This window comes from Cryptomeria japonica, chromosome 4 (assembly GCF_030272615.1).
Source record: "Cryptomeria japonica chromosome 4, Sugi_1.0, whole genome shotgun sequence".
Classification (NCBI taxonomy): domain Eukaryota; kingdom Viridiplantae; phylum Streptophyta; class Pinopsida; order Cupressales; family Cupressaceae; genus Cryptomeria; species Cryptomeria japonica.
The window spans coordinates 384,748,889-384,761,535 of NC_081408.1; the positions used below are offsets into that span (position 1 = coordinate 384,748,889).

General features: G+C 35.4%; 1 protein-coding gene across 1 annotated transcript in view; it reads left to right on the forward strand.

Moving 5' to 3' along the window:
• The window catches only part of LOC131074641 (tripeptidyl-peptidase 2), a 284,234-nt gene that overhangs the window by 76,506 nt on the left and 195,081 nt on the right, over window positions 1–12,647 (forward strand). Inside the window, exon 15 of the mRNA XM_058011296.2 lies at window positions 6,844–6,902. Within this exon, the coding sequence (XP_057867279.2) occupies window positions 6,844–6,902 (59 nt within the window). The remainder of the gene's footprint in view (window positions 1–6,843; window positions 6,903–12,647) is intronic.

Below are 12,647 nucleotides of genomic sequence, written 5' to 3' on the forward strand. Positions count from 1 at the left end.
AATTGAAAATTGCAATTTTTCGCCTAGAGTTTGGTGGGCTAATTTGTGAACTAAAGTCTATTTTTAAAACGAGACCTTATATTCTTGCACTAGCATTCATAGCCAGGATTTGTGGTTAGTTAGGTGGCTGCCTAAAATACATTTGTTGAATGGTTCCTCAAATGATTCTCACTTAAAACCATATAGTTGTGGTGGTTAGGTTCACTTAGGCATTTTATTTTTTAGTTATGACCAAAATTGATAGTATTGATAGTTATGTGACTCCTAGCATGCAAGTTTTCCCTTCATTCCTAGTTTAGGACCTCAAAAGGGCATGCTTCTTTTCATCTTGTCATAACAAGGCTTTCATTTCCAAATAAAAATCTCTGCGGTTTGAACAGAGATTTTTAGATTTGAGGAGATTTTAATAAAAATAACAGTTTAAAAATTTCATCTGGTTTAGGCAGCTCAGGTTTTACCTCATAATGAAATTTCAAGAGACTGTTGTTGAGCCAAAATCTCTATTGGTGAACGAATATCCTTATGTCAAAGACAACTTGCTTGGTTATGTAAATTCTCTTGAATTGTATCTAGGCAAGAGGATTAAACAAGTAAATTTGCTAAGAGATTGAGAGACAATGGCGAAGTGCACGCAGTCACTTTTCTACTTGTAATTTAGCGTTAGGAATTAGTTGTAGCATACTTGGCAAACTTGACAAGTACCTGTGAGTTTTTCACATCACTAAGTTAACTTGTCTGTGAGATTCATTGAATAATCTGTCATTTTGGCAAATATTCAGACGAGTTTGACAAGAAGACTCGCCAAATGCATAGAAAATGCAAAACATGAACAAAATATGAAGAAAAAAGGTGGAAAAAATAGTAAAAAAGTTAGAGGGTGAATATTTTTCACAAAATTGTGCCAAATACCTAATTTCTCCTTTTAAGTGATAAAATTGTGAAAATGGTGTGCAACATGAAGTTTTGCCAATGTAGGAAAATGAAATACCAGTCATTTGGAACATGATTGAAGATTGCAAAAGTTTTGTGCATGATCAGCTTACAAAAGAAGGGTGATTTTGAGGCCTGTGAATGAGGAAGTAAAAGTTTCATTGATAGAGTTAATGGTGCTTAAGAGAAGGACAAAATGGCATGTCCAGACTCACCAGCCACAAAGGAACTCTCAGATTAGCTATATTTAGCTAAATCTATGTTTAGAGCTTGAGTTCTGTTTATGGGACAGATTATAGAAGGCTTATTGTTAACCAGCTTTAGTTAACTTTAATCTTAACTTTATTTATGTTAGTTTTTTCTTTTAAGTGCCTCTATTTCCATCTGATTCTGTTAATTTTTAGTTGGTGAGGTTTACAGACTAGATTTTTGGAATTATTTCATGTTTAGCTGAAATACCTGAAATACCATTTTGTAAACTTATAAGTGGTTTGCAAACAAGGTTTTCTTAATTATAGTTGATGCTTATGCTGCTGAAATTATTCTTCAAGTGGTCAATCTGAGTTCACGTGTTTATGATATTTGTATTTAGATTCTGTTGATTGAATAAAAGTGAAGAATATTGTCAGGCTTTGTACTGGCACTATTGTTCATCTAAGTTGTAGCTTTTTTTGCAGCTCAATAATTGTTCAGTTTTTAAAATCTTTATTATCTGTGTTTTAGAGTAATTTATTCCTTTAACTTTTGGTACATGCTGGTTTTCACTTTTAGCCAATATGATAACTGATTGTTGTTTTTAAATTAGTTGTAGATTTGTGCAATTTATATTCAAAATATAAAATCTTGTCTATGAGAGAGGAACTAATTTCAGTCATGTGGTCATACCCAATGCAAAAAGATAGGGTAACTTTGCAGCAAAATAACCCAGAAAACTATTGTGCATAAGGTGAGTAGTTTTAGTCTTAGATTTTTTCCATGGCTAGCATGTAGGGTTAGCTTTAGTTACAGGGAGCTTCCACTTACAATTTGAAGAGAGGTTTACCTCAGATACTATTTCATTTTGTGTTGTTTGAAAGGTACAAATTAAAATGTTAACAATTTTCAAGAGTGATTTCTAGACTATTGATCACATTTTCGCACTCCAAGCTATTATTGAGGAGGCTTGTCAATGGTCTTCCAAAATCCTGTATTGATTTTGCTGACTCTAGGAAGTCCTTCAACTCTGTTTTGAGAAACTTGCAAATTTAGAGGATTTCCTTAGGCGCTAGACTCATCAAGATGGATGTTTGTTGCTATAATGTCCCAAGCATTAGCACGTTATGTAATGGACAATCAATTTTTCAACATGCCACATTGCACCCTGCACACTTTAGATACCACAACACAAGACAACAATCAAAGCATGTAATGCCAATGCACCAAGCATGACAACACAAGTGGAATTCTTAACCTTGTTGTGTGACATTACCACCATGACAACCATACTAGAGGATAGAGTTTTCTCTAACGATGAAGATTGAACACTAGATCATGATCCTATATACCAGCAAACACTAGATCACAATCATCAGAGTATGTGAAGTGCTACCTTCTACCCTTGAGCAACTTCAGGATCTTTATATGGGGGAACTCTTGTGCCGACAAAAGGGAACTGAGAACTATAATATATGGGACTTAATGTGAAGGCAAGAAGATGCAACTGTGTGGTCATTTTGTTCCATCTCTCTACCATGATATGGTGCAGTTCTTTGAAGAAATCTTCTTCGGGATTTTTCTCTTTTGCATTTATGATGATTTTCATCTTCCCAATGCAAAAGAGCTTTTTGGAGGCAAAATGCGAAAGCGCAATGTCTTGAAGAAAAATTAAATTTTGAGAAAGTGCTATAAAAGTTTATTGTACAATGATATGGTTTTGATGTTTATATGTGATCACTTGCAACGAGGAGAGGACACAACAGATTGCCTCAGTTGTGCATGCAGTGTGCTCATTTGTATTATCATTATGTATACATAAAAGTGCAAAGAATGATGTACAAGAAAAGTGTTAAGGATGATGTACAAGGAAACTTCTAAAGAAAGGAAGATTCTGAGAACAAAAATGAATGTAAATATGTGTGCAGTATTTTTGTTTTTACAGTTAGACGATATGACTTTAACTCTTCCTTTACTAAAACACAATATTCCATGTGATTATACCTCATCATTTCCTGTCTCTGTAGAGGAAAGTGGCCTTAATTTCTTTTGTAGACATGGATAGTTTGTAGTTGATTGGGACATCCATTTAATATGAGCTGGCAATGAGCCCTCACCATGAAATTGTTAGTGGAGAAGCACCTAATAGTGTGAGAGCAGGCATCAAGAAAATTCATCCATTGGAGGCCAAAAATTTATAAGAATATCCTTAATGAGAGATATGAGCCATAAGCTGGCTCATACAGCTTAAGTCGGCTCACATTCACAATAGTGTATATTACTATATGCTGAATTGAGATCGAGAAAGAAACTCGAGAGCATTTTCTCCAGGCCACAGATAAATGATTAAGACCTTTATGGAAGAGATTTGAGCCAATTAGGTTTAGATTTAAATACTTATTCAACAAAGTAGTTCCGAATTTCATCATTAGTTTGAAAATTTTCAAGGACTTGATGCTGATTATGGAGCTCTTTTTAATTGGCTTAAATCTTCTGCAATGTGCTATACACTTGTTAATGGACTTTAACAGAACTATGAATGAAAGAAAAAGCCATATCTTACCTGTTTTGTTGATGAAATGAAGTGGGAGAGCAATTAAAAAAATTAAAGATTTAAGATAATGTAGACTAGAAGTGAAACCATAATGTTTTGGCCAAAGGATTTGAAGTAAAAGACATTGATGTAATATGTCACTACTATGATATGATACAAAAATCAATTAGATTCTAAAAATGTTTTTATTTGATCACCTTGGGCATGTAAGTAAATTACGGGGGGCTTGGCATGAATGAATTGGCAGAAGGCTTAACAGGCACATCCGCTCCAAAGGTGCTTTCTTCCTTCTTAGAATAGGCACATTGCTGTCTGGAATGTCAACCTCACCAAGTTTTGGTCCTCTAACTCACTGTTTGCACAGCTTGAATATATCCATCATCTTATCCTATTCCTGGTCTTAGAGGATGTGAAGCTAGGGATGTTCTTCCTTGGGAAGGGGATGAGCGTTAATGAGAGTCAAGTCCTTGACATTTGTCATGACTTTCCTTCTGAAAGTTTGCTGCAATTTTTGGGACCTCTTGCTCTGTCTTTTTGGTTGGGATTTGGAAGCGCTTCTTAATATGAGCTCACCATCTGGTCGTTGAATCCACAGGTCTCTAATATACTTTAAATCCCCTTGGCATTGTCTTACTGCTTCAGATTTGTTGGTGACAGATTTGACATATGCCTTCAAAGCTTTCAGCTCTACCTTCATTTTTAGGTTGGAAGGATGCTCTATAACCTTATTTTTGCTTATAGTTTTGTGGCCTACTTCTTGCCCATGGAGGGTATATTCCACAGCCTCGAAAACCTTGTCCAAAGTCTTCAAGTAATCTTTTTCTTCTAAACAATAAATACCTACCTTAGGAAATCTTGTTTAATCAATGCCATAGTTGGAAATTCTGTTATTGATTGTCCCATCCTCTTGATGAAAAGTTGTCATTATAGCTGGACTGCCAGGGTCATCATTTACCCAAAGGACATTCCTAACCCTCATGTTTGATACAAAACCAGCATGGGGATGATTATTCTTCTCTTTCTTATCTGTTTTGGAAATAACATGTATAGAAAAGAAGAGCTGAAGGGACAATGGAATATGGCAGACTGTTTGAAGATGAATGAAAGAGTAGGAAAGAACATGACAATGACAAACAAGGCCAAGAGGTGGAAAAACCAATCATTACTTGAAAAGACCCATTGCTTCCAATACCCAAAATCCATTTTCAATGCATAATTATTCAAAGTTTTCTGTTTCCTTTAGTTTTCATAGGCATGAGCTGTAAGCAAATAGCAATGATTGCTTTCTAAGCAAAGAACAGGTATATAAGATGTTTAGGTCCTAGGATGACCAATTCAAGAGACCTTTTATTTTTTTTTTTTGAGTAGGGATATATACATAAAGAAATTTCTTGAGTAGGGGCTGGAGCCCATTGCATTCCTCAAAGAAAAAAACTATTTTAGCCCATTCACGACCTGTTCAAAACCTGTGTTAGCCAGCAAATCTGCTGAATGGGTGCCCTCTCTAAAACATTGCTTTAAGCTTATTCAGTCAAGATTTGAAGAAAAAATTCATGCCTCTATAAGGATGCTTTTGTGTCACCAACTAGGAGTCATTCATTACATTAATTATGAATTATGAATATTCTTCAACTTGTAAAATTTGGTGACCTTGTGAATGGTGAAGTCTTGATACCCTTAAACACCTGTATAAGCTTATTCAACGCCTGTGTTACCCGGCTAGTCTGCTTAGTGGGTGCCCTCTCTAAAACATTGCTTTAAGCTTATTCAGTCAATATTTTAAGAAAAAACTCCTGCCTGTCCTCTATAAGGATGCTTTCGTGTCACCAACTAGGAGTTATTTATTACATTAATTATGAATTATGAATCTTCCCCAACTTGTAAAACTTGGTGACCTTGTAAATGTTGAAGCCTCCATACCCTTAAACACCACTATCAGTGCCTTTGGAATGAAGATCCATGTTTCACCCTTTAAACAATGCATTATGGTGTCGCAAAATACCACCACCTTAAAATTATGATTTGGTTCGTTGCCTAGATGACATTTCCTCCATCACCCTATTATCAGGGAATTGTTGATGAATTTTTTTAGTAGTGAATGTTTTTAATTAATTATGCTTATGTTTGTTGATTTTAGTGGGTCAATTCAGGGTTCTACAGGGGTCCTCACTCTTTAAAGCATAAAAGTCTTATTTGAAAAGACACAAAGGTTTGGGAAACTTGAAAATTACAAAAGCATGGAAGACATGGCATAAACAAGCAACAATTCCTCCTCACCAACAGGACAGGCTTGAGGCACAACCCTGGATACATACAAAATTGGGGCTCCATATGAGTTAAAGAAACCAACCTGAGCAAAAAGAGCCATCACTGAAATATTCAGCAGGCTGGGGAAGCCAATCAACTGTTTGAGAGGCCTAGATCCCGTGCTGTGCCATATTTTGCTGCCACTTGAATCCCTGGCTCAAGAATAGATCTTCATTTAGCCCATGATACAACGCCTTTTGAATGTTTCAGTGGTAAAGGGTATTGCAAATCCCCCATTATCAGCATTATATTTTAAAATATTTAACTCAAGCCAAGTGATAGGGCCTAAGATCTACTGCAATAGGAAGCTGCAAATTTGAAAATATCTTTTGAGATACAAGAACAATTATCAGTGATAAGATAAATCAACTGATTTTTTAATTGGAAGATATCCTTTAATACTTGTTGCATAGTATTAACTATTTAATTATCAGGATAAATTATGTATTTGTAACAGTTAGACTGTCATTTGGATTCTGGATTGCCTTGTTTATTATTGAAGAGAAAGGATAAGTTTCCTTCAATTGTAACATCTGTGTTAGTTTCTGCTCTATTATCACAAATTTCATTAAAAGATTCTTTTAGGATGGTAATGATTTCTCAAAGTTCATTGAATTTTGAACACACTATACTGATTTCTCAAAGGTCATGCTTTGAAGCATTGTAAGTTGATATTTTTTATATGACAAGTACAATTATTGACAACTTTAGTCAAACAACTATTTAATATTTCAGAAGAAATCGTACGGTTTCAAATTTTCTATATGGTATAGCATACAAACCTTATACATGTCATGGAAACTAAACTGGTGAAAAACAGTGCTGAATGCCAATATTTTGAAATTTGAGTTTGTGTACAGGCGCGAGCATGCGTGGAATATATTTAAGGGAGGCTTATGAGTGTCAGCAGACTAGTGAGGTACTGATACAAACTTGTTCTGGTGTTGTCATCATTTCACCAACAGATGCATGACTAGTAAAGGAAACTTATATTGGGCTCCTAAAGTCATTATTGAAAAATATTATAGTTTACTTTCCTTGACTCTTGCGTTTTTCTTTCCAGCTATATCATTCTAACTTTGTCTATAGCAGAGTGTGATAAATTACATTGCTTAAGTGGGGAAACAGGAAAAAATTATGGTTTATGTTGCAATGCAGAGTATTGTAACACGAAACAAATATGATGTGTAGGACCATCCTGAAACTAAAATGTTTCTTACGATTCACATTTTAGATACTTCCTTTTATAAATCATATTTTTGCTATGTTTCTACCTTTAAATCCAAAATTATATTATATTCATGATCAAGATGTCTGTCTCTATATATTATGCGATGGTATAACTTGCTTTCTAAAACACACGTTTGTGGAACTTGGTATATATTTAGTGTTCATAGATCTCAAGATCATTATTAGGGTTTGCCTTTTAGATCTCAAATTTGAACATTTTGCATTGCTACCTTTTTGTTGTTCAAAGCATGTTTCTCTTCTTTCTAATTTGTGCTGCAGTTTTTTTTCACATTTGGATCTATCACAGATCGATCAATTTTGACCATCAATATATAGTTCTTTCCCTCAAATACAGAGATATCCACAAAAATAAGATTGCTGCACAAAAATGTAGAAATAACCAGCAAAAGTAATCGAGGATTATAGCTTACTTATGATTATTATGATGCCTCTGCGCTGAAATATGTTCATCATAGAACATATAACTGAATTCTAGCTTTTATGAGTTTGAACTGTGATTTGTCATACTTCTTGCAGAGCAATCTCAGGGTTTGCCAAACTTAATCCATGAAGTTAGAAATTCGGTGAAGTTAAAGAAAACCTAACAAAATCATTTCAGTTTGCCCTAAAATTTGTATGGAAAAGGGCTTTGGAGTTTTCAATTGAAAATATTTTACAAAAGTGTTTTGATCAAGGTTTTTTGACTTTTCAATAAAGTTAGTATTCACAGCATGTAAAATCATATCGTAAGCTTGACTACTTCACAATTATTTCATGGGCTTGTGAATGTTTGTTCTCCTGTGTGGAAAGGTTTGTTTTGCTATTTGCGAAAGTATACTGTTGAGAGACAAGATGTTGTCAGTCAATGGGTGTTAATAGTCTATGTCTGCGGGTGATTTGAAAATGACGTGTTGAGTTCATTGGTCACTACTGCTTGCTATTGTAGACATGGTGGCCACTTCGCAGAGTCTAGACATGGTGATTGCAAAATTTATTCCATTGTGGGTTCATCACTTTGTGTGCAAGAGATGGGCTGATAAAGATGCTTGTGAGATGTGGAAGCAGGTTTTGTTTACTTGCAAGATAAAGTCTTTCTGGAGGGCCAAAATAACTTAAAATGACCTCAAGCATAATGGTTGCATCCCTAGGGGATCCACCATCATGTTGCGAGGCAAAAAATCACTTAAGTCATAAAGTGCTTGCACTTTTTAATGTCGATTAAAAAATATCGCTTGAGTGACTTATAAAGCACTTTTCCACTTAATTGGCTAAATCAAGACCAAATTAAAATAAGAAAGCACTTTTAAACATACAAGGCAATTGTCAATGGAGAATTAGAATGAAAAGTACACTTTTTGATACTATAGTGAGTAGTGACGTCCCTTGAGACTTAATGTCATGATGTCAATGTGAAAATAAACCCAAAAAGTTGTACAAGAAATTTTTGTGCACTCATGACAACTAAAAGTTAAATTTCAAAATTGACATTCTATCTGTCTTCGATAGGCAAAATGACTTCAAGGTCAAATTATCAATTTCAAATTAGAGAAAAACTGCATTCCCATGCTTGGGTGGGCTCCTAGAGGGTGGAATGACTTGTTGTTAATGTTAAGTAAAAGACAATAGATAAAAGCGCAATAGATTATCTTGGGTACCCCTAGACCTCCCAATGTCAAAATTTCAGCTCAAAATTAATTATAAAATGGGCTCACACTCTTTGGCATGTTTGTACACCTCCTAATGTCAAGCTGTCAATTGAAAAGTAGACAAAATAGTACTTTTAGTTGCTTAGGTTTGCTCCTAATTAGATGAAAAGGGTTTGTAAGTGCTTTAAGTATGCTTAGCATTGATTATTTTAGTGGCAAATCTTTGTCAAATGTCGAATAGTTGAAATTGGGGCCACCATATTTGGCAAATAGAACAAGCTATAAAAAGCGACTAAATTGTGGAACACAAATTTTACTACTGGGAGGTGGGGGAGGGTGGAGGGTAGTAAACAAAATTTAGATCCTTAACCAATTAAATCTATTGATGAACTTACTAAAAAATTTTAAACTGAAATATGAAATTAGAGCAATCTTGAAACTAAAGTCTGAAAGAGATGCACCACACAATGAGACAAATGCACAAAAGGATACGTGGAAACCCAAGATGGAAAAAACTACGGCAAGAAATGGTGCTAAGATCTACTGTCCTAATCCAGCCTCACAAATAAACTGTTTACAACACTTTAAGGGCACCAACACACCAAACTCCCTGCTTGAGAGCACCAACCCTTACAAGCACAACCTTGTCAATCTGAGCACCAACTCAATGTCTTTGTGGCACCAACCACAAAAATTGCAAGATATTAACTTATTTCTTACTTCAAGATTAAAGTATTTCAAGTTACAACTTTTGATGTTTATGAACAAGTTATTCTTCAGATTTTGATATATAATTTCCAACGTGTCAGCACTGATAACCTGCAAGCATGCTGTTAAAAACTGAAAGCCAATGCCATTGATATGAAACCTTGATCACACCGTGAGACAATTCGTTAATCTGAAGACAAACTGAAAAGAAATCTGATTGCTGTTATTCTGAATCCTGTTCACAACCTAAAGAGATTCAATAATCTGAAAACAAAATCTTATAACTGAACTTGAAACACAATAGAAATGACCTGATCCACAACAGTCTGTCCACTGGTAGAAGTCTGTAATTCAAAATGCTCTTCGATACTCCCATCATAGACTTTAACTTATCTACACATTTTATTTACAGATTTTTTTCATTGATATCATTTGAAAATGTGATAGTCTTCACATAAGTGACATACACACAAGCCACCCTTCACATCAAAATTTGAACTTCTATTAATAAGTATCTTCTTCGGATGAGTAGTTAGTGGATAGTTTTTTTTTTTTTTTGTTAACCCAGAGGTATCCCCGCGTCTCATCCCAGCGACCAACCCCGCCTTACCTTGGGCTTATGGGAGCCAAGTTGGGGTCAGAGGAGAGGCGAGATGAGGCGAGACTAGTCCTCTGGAGGCAGATAGTAGTTAGCGGATAGTTACAAACCTATCCAAATTGGTTGTAATTGATAGCCGACTCATAAACTACCTTGCCTTTCTTATGTTAGAAATGATATTGCTTGATTTCATTTTTGGTCATCATAAAGAAATCTTCGGATTGCAATTTGAATATGGGAGATGGTTGTAATTGATAGCCGACTCATAAACTACCTTGCCTTTCTTATGTTAGAAATGATATTGCTTGATTTCATTTTTGGTCATCATAAAGAAATCTTCGGATTGCAATTTGAATATGGGAGATTCTTTAAGTTATACAGGTGGCAAAGGTTAGTTACAACTGAATATGGGAGATTCTTTAAGTTATACAGGTGGCAAAGGTTAGTTACAACTCATCAATCTGTTATGTTTAGTTATAACCAAACTTCTAATTACATTGCCACCCATACATAGTGTTGATGTTGAAAAGAGCTCGCACTTTCGGTCAACACATAATAGAATGCTGAGGGTAACCTATCCTCTCTTGAATAAGGAAATTCTCAATGTTGTTTGGGCTGATCATAAGAGATAACCTCGAGGTTCCAAATGTCAGGTCTTGACTTGCTTAGGATAACTCCGTGGTTGATGTGTATTGCTGGTAAACACGAGGGGACTTACGCATTAAGCAAGCTGGCCTGCGTTCAGTATAGCTATTTGGTGATGCTTTACTTCTCGAATTGGGGAAAACAAATAGCAAAGAGATAGGATTTAGAGATCCTAAGGACAATGATATCAATGGTTGATGCTATAGATAGACAAATTTCAAATAAAACTAATTCGTTCTTAGCCAGAGATAAACTCACAACTCCAAAGGAATAGTGCAAGCTCCAAAGGGAAGAAAACGATTTTCAGACCATGAACATTCATTTGGATACCCAATTCTGGCACAATCCAAAACAAACACTCACAGTTGAACTAAGAGCAATAATAGGCTCAGACTAACCATGCATAGAGACCTACATTTAGCAAGCCTCCAATGGTATGAACCTGAAATCAAATCAAATACCCTCAGACTTCACCATTAAGATCACTGAAGTTTACTAATTTGATGAAAAGAAACCATGCAAATAGGTTAGGGCAACTGACAAAACACCATGTTTCAATGCTTTATTCACTAATTCTAACTGTTATTACAACAATTCCGTTCAACAATCCTACTCTATTCTACTTCTACTCCTAATTACAGCTACTTCTAACCTGCTAGCTTTCTAAAACCTAATCTTCTAACCCCTTACAATGAGAGAGGCATTGGCCTTTTATAGATTTTACATTTTGAATCAGTGGCCAGGATCTAATCCATCCAATGGCTTTTGATTTGCCTTCTAGAAGTTTTGACAACTTTGTGGGTAAGTTTGACTCTGGTTTGTTTTCCTGTATTACAAATAATAATTTTAGGCTTTATAATCTTAAGCATGTGTCTTACTGAATTCATAGAACTAATTTTGACAAGATTATCAAAATTCACATAACCTACCCTCCTATGCCAAAGCCAACTTTCATCATATTGACCCAACAAACATTTTTTGCCCTTAAACCTCTCTGAGATCATAAACATTACTTTCAGTCCTTTTCCCTTCAGCGACTAATTTTCTTGATTTAACCTTTCTGACTTCACACCCTTGATCATAAAAAAACACAAATTACCCGCTATCACACATTTGCTTGACACTTGACAAGTTATGCTTCAATCCCTCTACATACCCGTTGACGTGTTTTTTTATGACAGCGTCGAACACAGAATAAAGTTGCGTAACGGTCACTTCACTCTCTCTTGATCAAAGTGCGATTACATGCTAAGATTGCAAGAAGTTCAAACAATCGTCTCCAAGGTTCCTTTATGCTACAGATGTGACTCAGTTGGCTGATGTGATTGCTGGTAATCCAAGGGGCCTTACGTTTGCATCGTTCTTTCACTTCTTTGATGTGGCTGGAACTCCATCATCAGATATAGTGAATCTGTGATGCTTCTGCTTCGAACGAACTAAAATGAACTAAAAGTAAAAGGGAAAGGGTAAGGATCTAAATCTACTCCTAAGGGCAGTGATAACAATGAATAGTGCTTTGGTGGACAAATTCCAAATAAACCAAGCTCTGCTTCGCCAAGATCAAGTACAACTCCGCAAGAACCGGTGCAATCTTTTGGGGATTCTAAAGGATTTTCAAATCGAGAAAGTACAGTTGAATACCCAAAAACGGCGCAATCCAAACGATTATCCACAATCGAACTTAGCACAAATTTAGGGGGCTCAGACTAACTTTACACTGCAACTTATAATCAACAAGATGCAAAATGTATGAACCATGGAAATTCATCAAACACCATTACATTCTCCATTGAAATCAAAGCACTTTACTATTTTTAATCTAAGTGAGGAAGGTGAA